Source organism: Cydia amplana, chromosome 6 (genome assembly GCF_948474715.1).
Source record: "Cydia amplana chromosome 6, ilCydAmpl1.1, whole genome shotgun sequence".
Lineage (NCBI taxonomy): Eukaryota > Metazoa > Arthropoda > Insecta > Lepidoptera > Tortricidae > Cydia > Cydia amplana.
Window position 1 is genome coordinate 6,093,031 of NC_086074.1, and position 22,659 is coordinate 6,115,689.

A 22,659-nucleotide genomic window follows, 5' to 3' on the forward strand; every position below is an offset into this window, starting at 1 on the left:
CCGCTTACCATCGGGTGGGCCATATTTCTGTTTGCCACCATCATTGTATTATTTAAAAAACTTTATTACTTATATCGGAAAAAAACAGATATTTCTCATGCGAAGTTTATGACGATTGTCACAATTTTCGGTAATAGGGATGATGAATTGATGACACATGTTGAATTTTATAACAAAATCTAGTAAAATAACAAATGAGCAATTTATCACAATATTGTGGATATTAAAAAAAATGGAAATAATACAAAAATAAGGCACCTGAATGTTTAAACATTTAAGTTTTTTTTTAACTTTCAAAAACGAAATAAGTATGGATACCATTCGATTCCTCACATTTTATCCAAAAAAAGATTGTATAGCAACTATATACGTAAACGCAATATTTCACCGACAAAAATGTAATTTTTTTGTTTGTTCATACTTCAAGATGCGATCTCAGTGACCTTGACGTCACGTTCCTATAGCGATTTGTTAGGGGCGTTTCACGAGTGAAGTACGACGGTCGGACTTTGACTATCATTTCTGGCTTTTGTATTGCTTTAATGCAATGGGACCATATAGACATTTGATCCTAATAACAAACCTGATTGATTGATACCATAAACGAAAATTTGTCACCTAGCCTATTCTTGACAGGAAATTAGTTCTGTCAAAATTTCGTGCCAATTGTCGTGTTTCTTGTGACAATTGTCATAAACTTCGCAAGAGAAATAGGTATCTGTTTTTACGCACTTTTATTTAGTTTCACCTGTCCCGTTGTCTGTCTGTAATCAAATCTTGCAAGTTAAATTTGATCCACTTCCCGATTGAGCTGAAATTTTGCATACAGTAAGTCGGGTGACAATGCAATATTATGGTACCATCGAGCTGATCTGATGATGGAGACAGGAGGTGGCCATAGGAACTCTGTAATGAAACAATGCAACCTAATTGTGTTAGGGGTTTTTAGAATTGTCTCGATGAGTATTAGTTGTCTGTCGTAAGAAAAGTACAGTCAGCAATAAAAGCTTGTACCAAAAATGAAATTTTTGCCATAAACTTATTTCCGATATACGTAATAAATATTTTTTTAAATAATACTATGATGGTGACAAACAGGAATACGGCCCACCCGATGGTAAGCGGTAACGTAGCCCATGGATGCCTGTGACGTCAGCAACAGTGATGTTTTACGATTGGCGCACCTGTGACCGTGGTGAAATAGGAGCAAGTCACCTACGTTTCGAATTATTGGGCGAAATAATTAGGTAATATTACGGGATACCATTCATTAAATTATGGATTTCACCAGCTGTTGCTCTAGAGAGTAATACGAGTATTTTGTTATTTTATGTCGCAGCCATTACGTAAAATTAGCCAGCTAATTGGACGCCTAGGCCGTTCATACACTTCTTACTTTACTGTCCTAGGTAAGTAATATAGTATTTACCGACTTCAGAAGACACAAGGAGGTTCGGTTGTATATACTTTTCTTAAATATCTATTTATTTATTGTGTAAGTATAGTAAGAAGCTTTCGCATGAAATGTAAACTGATTATGGGAATTCGTATAAGTAGATGAATAAATATCATAAGTTCTCAATAAATGTACAAATTATGTCACTTTTATTTTGATCAACCTAAAACATATCCTGTCAATCCTGTACCGCAACATTTTCGTTAAGTATCGTAAAATAAAATGAGCCTATTTGATCCCCATTGGATAATTGCTCCAACAGTTTTTATACATCTATATCACAACCTCGTTTTAGTACTACATCAAGATAATATAGTTGATTCTCTACTAAATTTTTGAAATGAAAACTTCTTTAGCGGCGTTGTGCACTTTTTGAGGTAGGGAAAAATTGTTAAACTCGAGACAGCGTAAGACGATCACGTGACCGTAAGACGGACACGTGACTTGATCGAAAAACTGTTACATGTAATGTCATTGAGTTTTTCTTTGTTGATTTAAATGCCATCTAGTGAGTTTCGCTCCAACTGGTATTAATATAACTAGAGTACTAACAGTGATGTGCTTAGGGGTTTCAAGTAATTAACGCTGGCTGGCTTTAACCTCAATTATACATAGTGCATTTTGCAATAGTCATTGAGTTTTCACTTCTGTCGGCACCCCGTTGTTTTTTTTTATAATTTTGGAGAAAAATAGGCACATTTAACGGTACCTATCCAGAGACCCGAGAGTATGACGGTTATGAAACCAAGTATATCGACAGAATTGTTACATTTCGAAAAGATTAACACGCAGTTAAGGTACTTAAGTAATTAATATGTAGCATTTTTATAAAATAATAAGTTTAATACAAAAATAAAAAATAAGGTTATATCAACTTAACGTCTCAGTTAACCTTTCAACCCGTTTCGTAGATAAGATAATAGTTTCGTGTATTATAAGATTTATAAGCGTATTAACTCACGCAAACAACTTATTTACATTTAAGTATTATATTATAATGATGCATATGTGTATATATTTGGTTATGTAGCATAATTTCGAAAATCAAATATCCTAAGTACGAAATTCCTAAAGACAGAACATCGAAAATCAAATTGTCTAATGTACGAAATTCCTAAAGATGCATGTCCTAATACACTTTTAATCGAACGATCTCATTTTCGAAAATCAAAATTCCTTTGTACAAGATGTCTAATGACAATACTTCGATAGTCAATATGTCTAGTGCTCAAAATAGCTACGTTTAAAAAGCCTAATGACAGTACTTTGAAACTCAATATTTCCGAGAACATTTCCTTGAGTCAACGGAGCCCCGCGTAGCGTCCTTTCTCTAGGCGTTAGGTTCTAGGCGTTTTGCCCTTCGGGCATCTAAAGCAACCTAACGAACCTAACCTACCTATTGATTTACAGTCATATTCGAACTTTAAGATACGTCAAATATTAGATATAGAAACGATATGGATCGGATATGTCAGTGTCAAACAAGTGACAAAAGTGACGTTTCTTCAAACAAAAACGTCACTTTTGTTACTTCTTTGACACTGACATATCCCATCCATACAAGTGTCAAAAGTGACGTTTCTTCAAACAAAAACGTCACTTTGGACATTTCATGAACGACCAAAAAGTCGTGGTATTAAATAAAATTATCAGTTTTGTACGGAAGACTTTTTATTTAAACAGATCAACTAAACGTAGGACACATGTCGTTAGAAATTTCGCAATTTATACATTTTAAACTTAGGTCAACTGGACGTAGAAAATAAGGTCGTTAGTATTTTCGTGCACTAGCAGTATTGTACTTTAGACATTTAAAACATAGGTTTATTAACCATAGGACATACATCTTTAGGAATTTCGTACATTAGACAATTTGTTTTTCGATGTTCTGTCTTTAGGAATTTCGTACTTAGGATTTTTGATTTTCGAAATTATGCTACATAACCATATATTTATTGTTTTACTTTACTTTAACTTTTTTACACAACTCCTTTCATTACAATTTCAATGTCTATTGCCTATTAAAATTATATGGCAAGTATACATTCCACTCAAAACATTATACATAAACATAGTAAATTACACAGCAATGAACAGTGACATCCACCATGGTGGATTATGTAGAATCTGCTTCAGTTTCTGTCTTTCCGGTAATATAGTATTTTCAGACTTAGCGGGCTCAGGCATTTTAGAATAACGCAGCAAGGTGTTACAATCCACCATGTTACTAGTAAGGAGATCCCTTGTTCTGACCTCCACTTCGCATTCCATGTTCGATGGGTTTATAGGAGGTCCCTTCACTTTAAGGGGATCCGTCGCGTTGACAGTGAATGTGCAACTCGTAGAGTTGATCATTGTCACGTTCGATGACAAGGTTGCATTTACAGAGGTCGTATTCACAGGTGCAGTGTTGTTCACCATAGTAGAATTCGTCACACACGTTGTAGTATTAACTTGAGGAGTTTTAACCAGCTTACCCTCATTAGTGAATGTCGAGACGATTTCGCAAGGTATTTTCAATGTCTCAACTCTTCCGTTTTCCGTGATTTTCATAGTGCAGACAGCCGCGTTTTGAGGGGAATAATTATTATTCATACTTGAGTCAGAGTTGTAACGGCGTCTATAATAGTCGTCATGGTAATAATGGTCGTGATAATGGCTGTGGGAGCGCCCCAGGTTGTACAACGCTAAACCCGTCAAGATGTCTCCATAGCGGCTGCCGGAATTTCTATATTCAGTCACATACACGTACTGCGGTGATGAGTAGTAGGGATGAGAAGTATGATATACATTGGGAGTATGATAATTATTAGTGATGTGATTATTCACAACATGAGTTCCAGTATGATGAGGTGTAGCGTAGTTATTACCGTACTTGTTGTTGGTTTGTTTGTTTCCGTAATGCGAGTTAGTGTAATCTACTCCAGCCGGAAGGGAAGAGACTCCGTAAGAGGGGCGGGAACCTCCAGATAACCCTCCGTTTGAGTTAGGATAGGAATGAGTTCCATAATTATTATTATTATTAGAGCTTGATGAGGATCCCCACCAAGACCAACCCGAACCCGAAGACGAAGAGCTTCCAGATCCTGAGCCTGACAGGCCCGTTGACGACGATGGGTAGCTCGGCTTTTGTCCACTTCCATATCCAGATAGTCCTCCTGATGAAGACGGGTAGCTGGGTTTGGACCCTGATCCGTATCCAGATAGTCCTCCTGATCCTGATGAAGACGGGTAGCTGGGTTTGGACCCTGATCCGTATCCAGATAGTCCTCCTGATCCTGATGAAGACGGATAGCTGGGTTTGGACCCTGATCCATATCCAGATAGTCCTCCTGATGAAGACGGGTAGCTGGGTTTGGACCCTGATCCGTAGCCGGAGAGGCCACCAGAGGATGGATAACTGGGTTTAGAGTTCCATGACGACCAACTTGACCCGGAACTTGAAGACGACCCTCCTCTCCCCCAACTTGAGGAGCCTCCTCCTCTGCTGCCGCCTCCTCTGCTACCACCTCCTCTGCTGTATCCTCCTCCTCTTCCGGGCTTGCCCGCAACACTCTCAAAATAACACACAAACGATATAGAGAGCACAAGGCACAACAGAAATACTCTGTTGGCCATGATTGACCGCTAAATTGTCCCAATTAAAACGTATGTACTGTTCCAATTAAAAGTAAATATTATGCGCGCGCGCGTCCAGCCACTCGCCCGAGTTTGTTATAATCACTAACTTGTTTACGTGTAGCAACTTGGCCAGCTATTCTGGGAACGGGACCGTGCGTTTCATTCCATCTCGCTTACACACACCTATCATTTTTTATCTGTGCGTGTTCAATTTTGAATCATAATTAATTCCATTTAGAAGTGTTTTTAGTTTCTTCAGTATTGTTATATGGAACGGCTGACTCACGGGTATCCCAAAATGCGATGCGGACTTTCCTGTTGCTGCAAGAGCTGCATGCGTACATGGGATTTCCCATATAAACATTATAAAACATACATAATCGAACACAAAATTATGCATTTAGGTGTATTTTAATTTAGATTACTTTAGTTTTTAATTTTATTAAAAGTTATTTATATTGTTTTTATAATGAATAAACAAAGTATGCGTAAGTACTTATAGTACAGTGTAGAGCTCGGAAGTATGAAAAAGCATCTGGTCTTTGTATACTTTTTTTTATTAGCCTATAACAGTGCCCACTGCTGGGCAAAGGCCTGTCTTTGTATACTTATGTAGGGGAGGTAAAGACCATTGGGCAGTCGGGAGGCTCGGGCACCTCCTTGTAAATCATCCTGATTTTTGAAGGGTACCCTGTACCTTATCTCGGGTAACTCGGGTTCAATATCCAATCAAATGTTTTGATAGCTTTAGGGCTTATTTTATAAACATATTTATTAGTAAAACCTCAGTGTCCTCACTAGAGATACGAGCGGCCGGTTGCTCTTTGTTTAATGAAAGCTATATTTGTTGTGTTTTGTGGTGACTTATTAGTGTTTGTTGGATCATGTCCCCGCAACGATACGGGTGGCCTTGTCAAGTTTTCAATCACTCGCTGTGATTAGCGGTTTTAAAGTCAAATCAAATCATTTATTTATTTATAAAGCTGCAAGTGATTTTATTATGGTTTATTAAAAGTTTTAGAGTGTCTATTATATGTATATTTTGATTAGGTATTATTGAGGTAGATACCTACTTCTGCGGAGTTCTTTACATTCCTAAAAAAATTAGTATGTACAGTTATACATATCACCAGAGGCCAGTCAATAAACACGTTCTATTTACTACCCTCTAGTCTGAAATAACTAGTCAGCCTAAGCTGTACTTCAATTACGAATTTATTCTACTTGCGTGGCCTCAAACCATTGAGAAAAAAATACATAGAGTGCTCACTCCATACATACATCAGTTCAGACTATTAATTTCAGTGTCTACATCTAGCATCGAGTAGCGGAACTATCAGTACTGCTACTTGACAATAGATGTAGCACCGACCGGAAAGTCTTATCTCAACAGCATAAGACTTTCCGGTCGGTGGCTACATCTATTGTCAAGTAGCAGTACTGATAGTTCCGCTACTCGATGCTAGATGCTAATAGTCTTTTTGGTACTAAAACTGCAGATGTATGGAGTGAGCACTCTATGTATTTTTTTCTCTATGCCTCAAACGAACCAAATACCCAGATTAGTTAGGCGTGGCTCGTGGGTAGGTATATTCATCACATAATACAAATTATAGTTCGATTGATTGATAATTGAAGGTAATTGTATATCTTCTTAAGGTATAATAGTATATACCTTAAGAAGATATACATTTAATAAATACAATTAGGTACGTGTAAAAATATACAGTATACAAAATGCAACATATTTTTATTACTATTCAGTGAACCTGTACCTATCAATAACGAAGGTAAAATTACGATTATACACATGCAATCAATGTAATCATACAGCCAGGAACAGAGACAACCACCAGGGCGGATGTTCCAACATTTCTTTTAGTTCCGATCTAGGGGGCATAATAATAGCATCCTTATTTTGAGGCACCGGCATCTTCGCATACTTCAACAGAACTTCACAATCGACTTCATTGCTAATCACTTCTTGACGAGTCCAAATCTCAACCGTACAGTTCATAACATTCGCGTTCAACGGTGAACCTGTCACTGACAAAGGATCAATCGATTTTATAGTAGATTTACAAACCATATTGAATTTTGGCGACTCTGTATTAATTGATTCAGACGTCTTTGCATTACTATCATTTTCCACAGAGTCTAATGAAGTTGAATTAGCCACTGATGAATTAACACACACGGTTGTCGTTGTGTTACTTGCATAAGGTAATTTACGATTGCCGTCTGCAAATGTTGTCACTATAGCACAAGGAATCTTTAACACTTCCTCTTTTTCGTCCTCTGTAATTCTCATAAGACAAGTCGCCTCATCTTTATCTTCATTAGCTTTTTCTTCTGCTGAAGTTGAAGTAACAGCATGATCCGCGTTGCTTGAAGCCGAGGTATTACTGCGTCTATAGTAGCTGTCGTGATAGTAGTGGTGGTAACTGACGTGTGAGCGGCCCATATTATACATTGTTAAGCCAATCAGGAGATTGTTAAATCGGCTATTTGACTGTCTATATTGATTTACGTACACGTACTGTGGCACCGTGTAATAGGAGGGCACTCTCGGTACAGAAAACCTGTACGATCCGTATCTTTGTCCATATTTAAAACCGGGTTGCTTGATTAGTCCGGAGAGGCCGTTTGAAGAAGGGTAGCCATGCGAGCCTCCTGAACCAAACCCAGAATATCCGGTAGACGCTGGATAAGTGTGTCGAGAAGAACTTTTTCCCCAAATGCTGCCAAATATACCGCCTCCTCCACGTCCACCGCGACCGCCACCACCTCGTCCGCCTCCTTTACAATGTACATATGCAATACAAACGAACACGAAGTATAACAATAACAAACGTTTCATAATAACACGTTTATAAGGAGACGTGGTTCGTCTCCTTTGGCCTGGACGCTTCTGCGTTGGAGTCCGGGTCGTAAAGGGGGCCCGATTATCGACTAAGTGTCATCACGTGCATAAATGTTTCGTGCGCGTAGCAATCACCTGTTGACTATGATAGGCAGGCGACTATTCTAATAGAGATAGGAAATTTAGTTACTCAATAAGCATTTTTAGAGATCTCGAAAGCTTGATGTGAAATTTTAACTTAAGTATGAACCTATGTAGTACCTACTTAAGGGGAATTATGAGTGTCAAGGGTCAAAACACAATTAGTTAATGATTGCGAGTGATCAGATCAATTTCTATTAGAAAATATTTATCAGGCCTTAAAAAGCTTAATCAAAAGACTTTCTTACAAAAAGCGGAAAGTTAACTTGAAAGGTCTGCCGAAACATTTTAAGTTATATTAGAGTACCTATGGCTTGCCAAAAATTGTTGACATATATATATTTCCTTGTTGTATCACCAATTGTCTAATATGATTTAAAAAAAAGCTAAAAGTCAGTTGTCAATTTATGTCATTCATTCAAATTGTTTACGGTTTATAAGGGGTTAATTTTAAATAATATTAATAATGTTTATACTGAGTGAGGTCCGCCAACTATTATTTAAGCTCGTAAATAATTACGACAATGTGCGAAGTCGACGTGTAGCGTTGTATAACGAAAAACTGCAATGTTTACAAGTCGTAACCAAATGTAAACAAATGAGGAGGTTGGTGCTCATAAATATTTTGATATTTATACATTTAGCATATTTGGCATATGAATATGATAGTACTTATGTAAATTTTTTGGTGATGGATTAATATTATGGTAGGTATTATCGAGCAAGCTCTTATTTACACTACATTTCATTTTTCGCCTTGTTACAATGGTATATAGTGAGAAAGTGTAAACATGTGTTTATCGTTGACTGTACTTTACTACATAGTGGTAGAAATTATGTGAGCTGACTTTGAGTGTATGTGTGTCAACGTATATTTAACTTATTTCTTAGGTACCTTACGTGTACACAGAATATCAAAAATATTTTCTAGTGTCAAAACTATAATTCCTACTACACAAAGTGTGACCAGCCCAAGATTTTTGAATTTCCCGCCAAAAATTTGTGTAATATTTCAGTAGCCAGACTAGTAAAAAAATAATCCGGTTGAATATTTGTGAAATTACAGATAACAATTTATTACGAAAAAAAAACAAAAGTCAGCGACCAGTAAAGTAGCAGGGTTTTTCGACTTATGGGTCCTACAGCTGGTAACAATCAGCTATAATTAGTTGCGCCTTATGAGATTGTCGCGCAATCTTACAGAGCTAGAGTACACTAAAGTCTGTGCGGAAAGGGAAGAGTCATAGAATGTATTAGTTCCCATATATTCCACGACTGTTATCTTTCCGCACAGACTACAGGCTTTTCGAATGTATGAACATTTGACCGTGGAGTCAAAAATACATAAGACGCTACCTCGTAATGAATACCAGGGTACGCACCCAGCCAAGATGGTGTACCTATTCCCATCTGTGCCCGCCCCACGTGAACATCGCCATACAAGAGGCGGGCACAAATGGGAATATTTTGTATGTACTTAGCGCCAAGATGCCAATCGTTTGCGCTCCGTAGCGAACGAAATGCCAATGTCTTCGTCGCACTAATATGAAAGAGTGATAGAGAGAGATTACCGTATCAAAAGGGCGGATCCAGGCCCTGGGCTAGATGGCTGGACAACTGTTACAGTAAATATTTTTCTTAACTAACGTGCCCCTTCTCCCCTAACTTTATAGTCACGTCATATTTCGCTTGTTGGGATTATTCCCCAAGGGACTCAACATTTGCACTCTAATAAATATCGAACTTTGCTCTCTTCTCTTTTGGCACAAAAAACTATTTCTAGGGTGGCTGCCGTTCCTCAAGCGACGAACTTTGTTCACGAAGCGTCAATTTATATCTTCCTAAACATTTTACGAGTTATCGCCCAGAAAAAAAAGTGTGACTTGTCTGGCCGAAACTTGTTCTCACCTTCTGGGATCTATAAAAAGCAGGGTGTCAGTATGAATTAAATTAGAAGACGTTGTTGATGATATCATGATGTTTATTATGTAAGTACTTACATGCAATACCAGCGAATATTAGGTACTATATTGTTTTATAATTATTATATTATGTTACTTGTTGAAGTAATAAACTTACAAAATCAGCCTCTTATATTTCAGTTAAAGGAAAACAGTATATACTTAATAATGCAACATCTCCATTTTGAGAGTTATTTACATTACATGAAGGTACGTATTTACACGTGTGCGCATAAAATTGTTACACACTTTATGCACTACTTCAAAGAAAAGCTAATATCAAATTCTATAAATTCACTTAACGTTATAAATGCAAAAGTTCCTTGTATACTTGTGTACTGTTATAATATTAAACTACCTTACCTACATTTAAATTCCGACAACATGCATTAAAAGTACAAGTGTATAAGTACCTATTTCCGATTCAGGCGACAAGATGGAAAACCCTCCAACGCGCACGGTCCCTATAATCAGCTTACATTTGACCTCAATTTATATCTTCAATTCTTCACGCGTCTCGTCACTTATAAAAACCGGCCAAGTGCGAGTCGGACTCGCGCACGGAGGGTTCCGCACCATCAACAAAAAATAGAGCAAAACAAGCAAAAAAAGCGGCCAAGTGCGAGTCGGACTCGCCCATGAAGGGTTCCGTATTTAGGCGATTTATGACGTATTAAAAAAAAACTACTTACTAGATCTCGTTCAAACCAATTTTCGATGGAAGTTTACATGGTAATGTACATCATATATTTTTTTGTTTTATCATTCTGTTGTTTTAGAACTTACGGGGGGGGGGGACACACACTTTACCACTTTGGAAGTGTCTCTCGCGCAAACTATTCAGTTTAGAAAAAAATGATATTAGAAACCTCAATATCATTTTTGAAGACCTATCCATAGATACCCCACACGTATGGGTTTGATGAAAAAAAAAATTTGAGTGAAATTTTTTTTTTGTGAAAATCTTAATGCGGTTCACAGAATACATCTACTTACCAAGTTTCAACAGTATAGTTCTTATAGTTTCGGAGAAAAGTGACTGTGACATACGGACGGACAGACGGACAGACAGACAGACAGACAGACAGACAGACAGACAGACATGACGAATCTATAAGGGTTCCGTTTTTTGCCATTTGGCTACGGAACCCTAAATGGTCACCCATCCAAGTACTGACCCCGCCCGACGTTGCTTAACTTCGGTCAAAAATCACGTTTGTTATATGGGAGCCCCACTTAAATCTTTATTTTATTCTGTTTTTAGTATTTGTTGTTATAGCGGCAACAGAAATACATCATCTGTGAAAATTTCAACTGTCTAGCTATCACGGTTCGTGAGATACAGCCTGGTGACAGACGGACGGACGGACGGACAGCGGAGTCTTAGTAATAGGGTCCCGTTTTTACCCTTTGGGTACGGAACCCTAAAAATCACCAATTGTTATAAAACATACAACATAATTATGATATACCTTGAAATATTATATATAAGTATAATATTTTCACCTCAGCAGCTCGAACAAGGGTACTTTGATTCTTAAAAACAGTGAGCAAAATGCGATTTTGCTCACTGAGTGAGACAAAATGACATTCAAGTGACCTTTATAGTCAAATGTCATTTCAACATACGGGGTCTAATAAAAGTTCGAAATACTTGGGTTCTATTATCTCTGTCCCTTGCACACTGTTAACAAAAAGAAACAGACAAAAAAAAGTTAAAACGACATTCAACAGTATATTCACGGTTTATAATAGACCCCCGAAAAACTTCAGACCTCATCGTTCCAAACCACGTAAGAGTATGAATTCTTAATAATTAATAAATAAAAATAAAATTTAAGATTTGATAAAAACTGATAAAAGACTATATTTTAGGTATTTTATTGTACAATTAAAATAACGAACTCAAAAAATACACAGATCATCACGCAAAATTAATTATTTTACTTTTAAGAATTTCTACCATAGTTGACAAATAGTACGTATCCACAATTCGGACCGTATCTTACAAAGATTTTTTTTACAAAAAAAAAAGTTGTCGATTGAAGTGTCAGTTAATGTTTGTTATTTTTATATTATTTTACTGGAATTTATTATTACGTTTTGTTTTTGTGTTCCATTGCGGTAATTAAACTTAATTGTTTGTATATCTTAAGAAAACATGAGTGCAGGTATTAAGTGATGAAGAAGGATTACATTTTTCAAGTTGTCTAATAGGTATGTTCTCACTGCGCTGAGGTGAAAAATGTTGTGTACTACCACGAGATCAAAGTTATTTACATCTCGTGCGCTTTTGAGTCCCTTACTACGCTCAAGATTCGCTTGCACGGGACTCAAAATAAGCACTCGAATAAATATCAAACTTTGATCACTTGTTGTACAAATAACTATTTCAATGTACTTTAAATTCCGTCTAATGACATTGCCTGTCAGTCTTGTCACCGTATACAGGCATAATCAATTTCGTAATAGATTGCGTGTTCGAATAAATTTTAAAGTGTTTTAAAATCCAAACCACAAGTTATTTTTAAAAGTCGCTGAACAAACATTGTCTCGTTTGAGGAGTAGAATCTACGTTTTAATTTTTCGCCCGTGTTACAGGCCACACGCTGTATATTTTAATATGGCTCTTAAATAGTTTATATAAAAAGATCTTTAAATTATTTAAAAAAACATAAGTACTTACCTACCTAAGGTTAACTTTGACGGTCGAATGCATGATAAAGACCGAATGTCCCGATAAATCGACGAATCAACCGAATGTTTTAAGAAGCTGATGGAAAATTACACTGCGATAAAAAGAGACATCCACCATGGTGGTTTGTTCAGCATAGTCTTCAGCGCTTCCCTCGATGGCAACACATTGGTAGTTTTGTCTTCAGGAACCGCCATTTTCGCATATTTTAGAAGAGTGTTACAATCCACAGAGTTCTGTATCACGTCATGTTTAGTTCTGATTTCTACTGAGCATTCCATGTTAGTTGCCTCTGCTATTGGTACTCCGGTTACTGACAAAGGATCCTTGATATCCACAGTTTGATTAACACAAGGATTAACGATTGTGTTGTTTACAGAATTCGAATTGATATCCAATGTCATATTCATATTTACTGCACTAGTACAATTATTAATTCCGGTTGTTTCCTTGGCAGCATCGTTTGACGTATGATTTCCACTGTCGAATGTAGACACTATAGCACATGGAATCGATAACACTTCTAATTTTCCGTTTTTATTAATCTTTAACACGCATTTGGCTTCATCATTGGTTCCTGGGGCATTATTATTTTGCCATTCCGATCCCGTATTTGAATGATGATTATAATATCCTCCAGAACTGCCGCTCCTCTGGTAGTCATCGTTGTAATAATGGTGATCATAATGATGAGAGCGTCCCAAGTTGTACATCGTGAGCCCAGTCAAAAGATTGCTGTACGGGCTTTGAGTTTCCCTATAGTGTGTAACGTAAACATACTGCGGCGCCGTGTAGTAGGTGGGTCGACTTGGTCTATACGAGCTCCAGTATGAGCCTCCAGAACCAGATAATCCATGTGAATTCGGGTAAGTATGTGATCCACCTGATCCGTGACCGGAATATCCTGTAGATTGCGGGTAACCGTGACTGCTGCTTCCTGAGCTTTTGGAGCCTCCTGAGAACCACCCCGAAAACCATCCTCCTCCTCCATGGCTTCCATGACTTGAATGACTGCTGTGACCGTGGCTGCTGCTATGACTGCCATGACTCCCACCGTGACCTCCGCCGTGCCCACCACCCCTACATTCTATTAGATTCACTGTTAACACCACAAGCACAAAACAAAGGCATAATTTAGCGTGATTCATTTAGGTATTATCTCGGACCGAAACGTCTGGCGATCCTGAGTGGCGAATCGCGTGTAAGGCGCGTACAGCCCGGAGCGACCATTTAAAACTGGTTGATTATGAGCTTTGGTTAATGTGTGCGTGTAAATATGACGTAAGCAGTGTTTCTGGAATCTCCATGTGGTAAAAAGGTTGCAAAAACAGAAGCCAGTCATCCATATGTCCATATGTATACAACGGTACTCTGTAGGTATAGTTATAACAGGAAATGCAACGCTAAATCTAAGCAACTTAAGTATTAATTCATATACAGTGTGTAAATCCAATACGGGCGAATATTTAAACGGTGGTTAGCATAGGACCTAAAAAGTATATTGAGATAGATTTTACTTAGAAATGCATTGAAAATTATAACCATACAAAATAATTCGGCCCGCAATGTAATACACCACACACGTTACGGGATACGAGCTTTTTAAAGTAACTGTCAACGCTTGTTGGCAGTTACTATGAAAAGCCCGTATCTCGTAATGTCATTATCATCTTGTTTCTTAATGTTTACAGTACATTGCTGCTCGGTACATGTGGAAAAAATTAATCACGGGGTCATAATTACGTGTAACTTAAAAAAACATCTTAATTAATGATAAGACGGGTAAATTCTATATCAGCCCTAGTAGCACGGTCGCATTTTTATCATTTATCACCATGCCTGTCACGTTCTAACAAGTATGTAAGTGCGAAAGTGACGGGCTTAGTGATAGTGGATAAAAATTGGAACCGTGCTGAGCCCGCTGGTTTAATTTATTGCCCGAATTTGACTTACACACTGTATGTACCTACTTTTACAAGTGTAAAACATATTTCTTGTAGATTCATAGTCAATCAGTATGCTAAAATGTCATTCAATAGAACTTGCTAACTATGTAAACAAACCGCCATACTAAAATTGACACTAAATGTCAATTTACTAGTAACTTTTGTTTACATAGCAAGTTCTATTGAATGACACTTTACCTATCTTTTTACATGAATTCATTGTACTAGCATTTGAATAAAATATTTGAATCAGCTAGCAATTTTTTTATTTATTTTTCGTTTTTAATGCAGGGTGTGTCAGTTATCCGTTGGACTTACAATCGATAAGGTTAATTAAAACCACATTACAAAGTACCTATCATAACAATCGGTGCACTAATAGTTAAGAACAAATTAACCAATTAAGATTCATGAAACATTGGGATGACGTGTTTTCTGTATTGTTTTTTGTTCTAATACTTCTAATATTTTTTTCATTAAACTACAATTCTGTTAGGTACTAAGTGAGTATGGCGGCTGGTACTTAACTACAGTTGCAAGGTGTATTGCCATTGCCCCCGCCGCGGGCTTAGACAGCAGCTCAGGCAGCTTCCCATCTGTCTCGACAAAACGGAATACACCAGCGTCAATAAACAGCTCAATAATAAGTGCTCTCAATAAACGACCGGTCTGGCCTAGTGGGTAGTGACCCTACTGCCTATGAAGAGTATGAAGCCGATGGTCCTGGGTTCGAATCCCGATAAGGGCATTTATTTGTGTGATGAACACAGATATTTGTTACTGAGTCATGTTTGTTTTCTATGTATATAAGTATGTATTTATCTATATAAGTATGTATATTTATATCGTCGCCTTGTTACTTGTACCCATAGTGCAAGCTATGCTTAGTTTTGGGTCGATCGGTGTAAGATGTCCCCCACCAATATTTATTTATAAATTACTATGTCATCGGGGTGGAACAACTGCAGTTAGGGAGATTTTGGGAATTCAATAAGTAAAAGATTTTTGATACGCCAGCGATGGCTCTTAGACAAATTGTCATGATTTTAACTCATAAGGTGGTGCTGATAATGCCATAATTTAGTATTTATTTATCCACAGTTGGCAGTTATTTATGATGATGTTGACTTACGTGCGTAAACGACACAATAAACTTAATGTAAGTTATCATTAACAGAAAAATCATTAATAAGTAATTAGGTAATTACCTACATATTTATGTAAATAGTTAGCCCTTTATTGACAACAGATAATAACCAAATGAAACGTACTTAATTAATATCGTGATGCCATTAAACATCCTCATTAGTGTTTGTCCGGTTGAATCCCAAAGGAATCCGGAGTCCGGACTGATAGCTAAATTTAAGATACAATTGGCAAACCTAATCAAGAACTAAGTACCTAGCGCAAGACCTAGTTTTTTACGAAAACGACTGGAATTTGTCTACAAGCTGCGCTACCTGTGCTACACTACACTTATACAACAGGACAAAATCCTTCGTCCACCTTACCGAAGCTCACCGTACGCTACGCAAGCACATACTTGGTCGTCGCTCAAGAAACTTAATGACCACTACCTGCCTTCTTCATTATCGCAAGAAAACGCAGCACTCCACGCAGCTCTGGAATATAAAGAGAAAAAGAGGAAGGAGGGACGCCCGATATATACGTGGGAGGACTCACTTAACCACGACATTCGACACTGTACTTACCGACCCCGATCCTATTAGGAGTACATATCTGAAAACAGAAGCAGCCTAAAAAAAAAACAAGCGGAAGAAATATACAAACAACCGGAAACGGACACGCAATCAGAGCCAGAGGAAACGGAAAACGGTGGCGGCACTAGCGGTAGGATATCTAACACGGAGCCCCAAGTGACCTAGCACGCTTTGATTAGATCAGAGATTACGTAATAAAGACAAGATGAAGAAGAAGACATGAAGAAGACAGGAAGAAAAAGCAGTCATATTCCCTCACAACCAAGTATTTATTACACACCAAGTATAGTATCCATCTACATGGGGTAGATGGATACTTCACGATGCTTCATGTGCCCATCAGCTGATTGATATTGGTAAACAATGACTTGTTTTACTTGACATTTGACTTAGCAACAATAATTTTAGCATACATAATATTTAATATATTTGACTAAATATTTCATGTATGATGTACAAGTACATTATTAAAAACAGTTTTGCTATAATCTTATGATGTAACTAAGTCGTTGACAAAAATTTAAACACTAAGGAAGAAGTACTTAATTTCACGGAATCTTGTTTCTATATTATTATTATTTTATTTACTTTTCCCACCTTAGTATACATAATACTAAGTATGCTACATAGTGTAGCCTAATCGTGGCCTTAGTTTAGCCTATAAAACTGGACATATTTATCTAATAATTATTTTCTAAATTCATTATTTAAAGTTATTTTCCACATGATAAGGAGAAGGTAGGGCCAATTTATGCAAATAAATAGGTGCCGGAAAGAGTATTTATTACATGATATACAGAGCCCGGAATTCTCGTAGCATTTTTGAGCTGTCATAGGGACTTCTTGTTTATCAACTTCTGATTATACATATGTATATCGATAAATACAGAATACAATATGTAAAATATGATTACAAGTAGAAGTAAACAACATGCAGTCTTATCGTGAATGAGTGATCTCTTCGAGATAACCTTTGGATACCAACTTTTAGGAAATTATAAATAAAAATTAAAATTAATAAAATTATTTTATTTACATATTATATTCTGTATTTATCGATATACATATGTATAATCGGAAGTCGATAAACGAGAAGTCCCTATGACAGCTCAAAAATGCTATGTGGGCTCTGATGATATAGTATGGGAGGGTATTCCGAACATGTTTATTGTTGTTTCCATTACTTTGTGTACTATCTAATTACAAGCTTTTCATATTTTTGAATTCACTTATACCTATTGATTTTTTGGCCCCAATGGAAACAAGATTGTATTTGTATTTAGGGAGGCTGTTAATTTGTGCAGAAAAAATTGTTTCCAGCTATCTCAAAAACGGCTTAGCTAATTAGGTTGCAGTTTCCGATCAAGGTTACATGATACATAGTAACGGTTCTTAGATACATTCTAACTTCTAACCCAGTAGAAAAGTAAAATTGTATCATTAAAACAAAAAAATCAAATATTAAACAAACAATTTTTAGGTTCACGTATCTTACTGACTTCACGATGCCTTGTATTCGAGTCGGCTCAAAATTTCCCGTCTCTCCTACTATCCTGACTGCAAACCCTACACTCCAGTCCTATCTACTGGGTGCTCCGGTGTCTCGGGCAGGCTGCGGGCGCCTACGGAGGGGTGGCAGGGGTTGTTGCGTAATAAGCTGGTTTGCGCGCGTACTTTGTTTGATTTCGCGTTTGAGGCTTAGCCGGTGTGAGGTGACGCTGACACCTCCACTGACTCGATGCCGCTTAGGTTGAATCAGCAGAGTCATACGAGCTTACAGGGCTATTTGCCTCAACTACGCCTCCCCCCTGTAGTCTCCTCTTCCTAGTCCTTGCTGCAGGATCTGCTGGCTGGAGTTACCCCTAGTATCAGTAGTATCAGTATCAGTAAAACGACTGGAATTTGTCTGGAAGTTGTACTGTGATATCTTTCTGAACTTGTTTGATATCACTCCTAATGCATCTCGCTTGCACTTACGTATTGGTGTAGATGTACTAAGGTTAGGTAATAAGTTAATAATCAATTAATATACTTAAAATCAAGATCAGATTTTTGTATTACGCCGCTCCATTTCTATTGAAAAGGAGCAGCGTAGTATGTATTATCTAGGCAGACAGGTGTATTTGTTATTGTTGATCTCACCTCGGATTTACAAGCGCCTTAGTTTACTTGTATTTATCAACAACAGCCGTATTTATTTATCATACTCTTATTTTTATTTTCTATTTGTAGAGTTTATCAATCTATGAAATCATTGCGACGTTTTCCCGCGCATCGTGACTATAACAATGCGTTGTAAATCACAATCCGACCATCGTCCAACCTGCAATCACCTCTCGCGACAGTCGCGACTGGCTGCAATTCCGCTTCTTTTAGTAACGCCACAAGTCACGATCGCTTAGTCAACACCATCTCGCCGCCGCCGCGGCACATTAAAAATGTTAATAATCATAGTCTTGGGGGCCATGTTGACTCAGGTGACATCTAACGAGAATGGGAAAGACGCGAAGCCTTACTTTGTCGTCCAAGTGCCAGTGGAAATGCCGAACAGGAACGACCGCTCAGACCAATGCTGGTTACGGGTCGAGGACGTTGAAGTGACTGCTATGATAACCGTGTACTGTTTCATATCCCATGATTTCCTCGGTAATTACATTTACGAGTACAATAAAAGGAAGATGGAGGAAGAAAGCTTTAATGACAGCCGATGGAATGAGGACCTAGTGACAGAAGACAAATGTTTTTCAACCAATCCTGAACCGTTTGGAAAGGATCACAAAATGTCAACGCTATTGGACACAATAACGCACAAGAGGATCTATATCAGTCAGTCAGCAGATTGCAAGCTAGTGATGTACAGTAGGGAAGGAACAACCAACTATAATGTGGACTGTCAAAAAATCTTGTATTATTTCAATTGTAGAGGCAGTAGTTCCGCTACTGCGTTAAAAATAAACTTAATCACGATAATTAGTGTATTTATTTGGTTAGTGAGCTGTTGAACAGTTTTTCAGCGGTTAATGTGAATATAATTTTGCATGTAACAAGTTGTTTCAGTGCTCATAATAGTAAAGAGGTAAGAGTTGCATGATACACGGCATTACAGTGAAGGTCGAGCTCGCGGTAATTAATTACTTACATCCCATTTGCAACACAGTGAATTGATATTAGATTTAATTACTCATATTTAGAATCATTAAGGATAGAAATTCACAACTATCCTTTCTTTTGAAATATATACATAGGTAGGTATGTTTCAAATTTCCAGGTCAGACCTAGTACCTTCAATGGCCTAGGCTGAGTATTTTCTTTCACTATTTCAATAACTCTACTGTTTTATAGATGAACCCCCTTATTCATCAAACTTAGGTAGCAAAACTTTATTAAATGTTATCTTATTATAACAAACACAAAAGTCAAAATGACAGGGGATAGGGATATATCAATTATCAACAGCTTGTTAGAATTGTCAGACATTTATGAGTTTTATCAATAACGCCATTATAGACTGAACATTCAAATCATACCTACTATGATTTCACCACAATAATACAACTTTAAGGAAACTGGATGTCTAGCTTTAAGGAAAATTTCCAGTGTTATATATAGGTAACTAAAAAAAATACTGTTTCTCAAATTAAAAATAAATAAAAAGAAGATGGTCACTTGATTCATTTCTTATAAAATAACTCGTACATACTAAAAAAACAATTTGACAGTCTCATTGCAGTTGTTGTAACAAGATAGTTAAAAAATAATTACTTGCCTAAAGATACTGGCTGGATATTAGTTTAAAATACGGTGATCGTGATCGTTGACACATGTTAAATATTTGAGTTAGGTACCTACTCACGTTACAAATAAAACAAAGAGATGCACATACAAACATACATCTACGAATGTGCAAAGGTATGTCACGCGTTTTAAAAGCATTTTCACTGAGTGTGCAGAAAGCGAAGAGTCGTAAGTAAGTCGAGTATAATGTTTTGGATCCCAAGCCCATACATTTCACGACTCTTCTCTTTCCGCACAGACTAACTGTATACCATTAACAATCCTGTTAGCCTGTTAGTAATCGTCACAAAACTGACGGTCAATGTCAAACCCCATACATTTTGTCAGGAATGTGACGTTTAGACGTCACTGAAACACGACTTAAGTCGCGCTTTAAATTACAAATTAAAATTCCCTAGACGTGTCATGTTTTGAATAACAAATGCTGTTAATAAAAGGATTTATGAACAAAACAGCTGTGTGTCCGTGATAAATCGGAACAAATGAATGTACTGTAGGTACCTACTCAATTGAAGCAGAATTTCAAGACACTTGTTTGGCCGTGACGCCGAAACCACTGGACCATAGTGGTTTACGTAGATAGATCAATAATAATAAAGTTAGAAATCCATGATTCTGTTGAGCGATTCTTGGAAAGTACCTACTATGGAGATACAATGTCTTGCATAATAAATTGAATGACTGACACGGGCCTGAAAAATTACCGAGAAGAGTTGCGCATTTGAAACAAGGTTAACAGATAGCATCAGAGCCCGTACCATGGATGGCAGTGTCAAAACGGACATTTACGCTATCGAGAACCTAAATTACTTTCTATACATCTCGTTTGCACTAATATGCGAGTACGAGATGTATAGAAAGTAAATTACGTTCTCGACGGCGTCTATGTCAGTGACAAACTGATGGTAGCCGTAAAGGTGTTGGTTTATACTTATATTACTTAGACATTTCCATCATTATTATTTATATCTGGAATTGGAACCTAAACATTCTTCTTATTACTTGTTCCAAGTAATGTTTTTAAACTGAAATGTGACTGTGTATTATTGTGCTGCGCTCTTATATGTACCTACATTAATGCGAACGAGACGTAAGTAATACCTTTCAATAGTTTCAATACGTCATCAATGCGTTTCATATTAGCCCACGATTCAGATCAGTTTGAAACCAAAAAACCTTTCGTGTTTATCAGCTGACGCAGGTATCGCAATGTGGTAGTGCATCGTGACGTCGTTGATGTGAAACTGACGTCATTGGTCTATTTTACATAAATTGGGACTCATGCGTGCGAGAGGGGTTCTGTCACACACAACCTTACGAGTTTATGAGTACATCAATGAAATTGTTGCGTTTTGTGTTTTCTTTTAATTAAACATTAGTTAGTACTGCTGCTGCTGAGTGGCATTGATCATTCCGTCAATTGTGGTTTGTGCAACTGGCTCTTAGTAAGGTAGAATAAAAAAACAACGGGTTGCACTCCGGGAGCGCCGACAGAAGTGAAAACTCAATGACTAGTCCTAAATGTCTGCAGCACTATGTCAAATTGACCCATCCTCCTTTCTATTGAAAAACTTTAGTTCCGAAATTGCTGGTCAGTGAGCTTAAATTTGTAGCGTTAATTGTTTAAAATTCGAATAGAAATTGTAAAGTTACCTTGCAGACCTCGCATCTAAATATATTTGGTCATGATATTTTGAGTTTTATTCACCAGTACTAGAGTTCAAGATGTAGCTTTACTGAATTATATTTGAGTGATATAAAGTTAGAATGTAACTGTGAGATCCTCGTATTTCAGCACGTACAAGATTAGAACATTGAGCTTTATTGCTTAATATAAAAGTCCAGTTTTAAATAATTGACATGAATTATGACTAAAGTGCTTTGGTGAATAAAAACGAAATAGCAGGCTCAGGCATATATTTTCGCCGGGCGGTAGAAAGAGAGGGTTACGTCTTACTCCCCCCATCACAAAAAGTGCGCAGCGCCGCTAAAGAAGTTTTCACTGCAATAATAGTATTTTTCAAATAGCTCGAGTATGGTGACAGTCTGGAGGATATACTTGTGGCTTGACTTGAAATCAATTATTTAATAGAAATAGCGTCGATAATCCGTTGAACCTTCAAGATAGTTTTAACGACTTATTACTGCCGTATTGCGGTCAAGCTAACAATTGTTTTGTTTTCTTAAGTACCCTGTTAACTCGATCGGACAAAACTAAAAACGAAACAATAAGTACCTAGATTTTCTCAAACCGTGTCGTTTCATTTTCAAACCCTCATAGCTTCATCCCAAATAAAACCAGATAGCTCAAATTCACAGGATAAAATGTTGTTAGGGAACATAATTATGTAATACATTAAGTTTCGTTGATGAATACCTAAAGTACGATGATTTGGCCACTCACTCACTGACACAAAATACCTAAAGTACGATGATTTGGCCACTCACTCACTAACACAA

General features: G+C 37.2%; 3 protein-coding genes across 3 annotated transcripts in view; all 3 read right to left on the bottom strand.

Moving 5' to 3' along the window:
• The window catches only part of LOC134648678 (adenosine receptor A2b), a 170,139-nt gene that overhangs the window by 41,469 nt on the left and 106,011 nt on the right, over positions 1-22,659 (bottom strand). The window lies entirely within an intron of this gene.
• On the bottom strand, positions 3,494-5,235 carry LOC134648676 (shematrin-like protein 1). Its single transcript, XM_063503175.1, has 2 exons — positions 4,843-5,235; positions 3,494-4,668 (listed from the first exon to the last, which is right to left on the bottom strand). The coding sequence occupies exons 1-2, from the start codon at positions 5,072-5,074 to the stop codon at positions 3,536-3,538; spliced, it is 1,365 nt and encodes a 454-aa protein (XP_063359245.1). The 5' UTR covers positions 5,075-5,235; the 3' UTR covers positions 3,494-3,535.
• Positions 6,860-8,133, bottom strand: LOC134648687 (uncharacterized). Its single transcript, XM_063503192.1, has one exon. The coding sequence runs from the start codon at positions 7,935-7,937 to the stop codon at positions 6,903-6,905; it is 1,035 nt and encodes a 344-aa protein (XP_063359262.1). The 5' UTR covers positions 7,938-8,133; the 3' UTR covers positions 6,860-6,902.

Coding starts and splice junctions, on each gene's coding strand:
- LOC134648676 (XM_063503175.1), bottom strand. CDS start 5,074: ATGGCCAACAGAGTATTTCTGTTGTGCCTTGTGCTCTCTATATCGTTT. Junction 4,669..4,842: donor ACCCAGTTATCCATCCTCTG/GTGGCCTCTCCG, acceptor CATCAGGATCAG/GAGGACTATCTGGATACGGA.
- LOC134648687 (XM_063503192.1), bottom strand. CDS start 7,937: ATGAAACGTTTGTTATTGTTATACTTCGTGTTCGTTTGTATTGCATAT.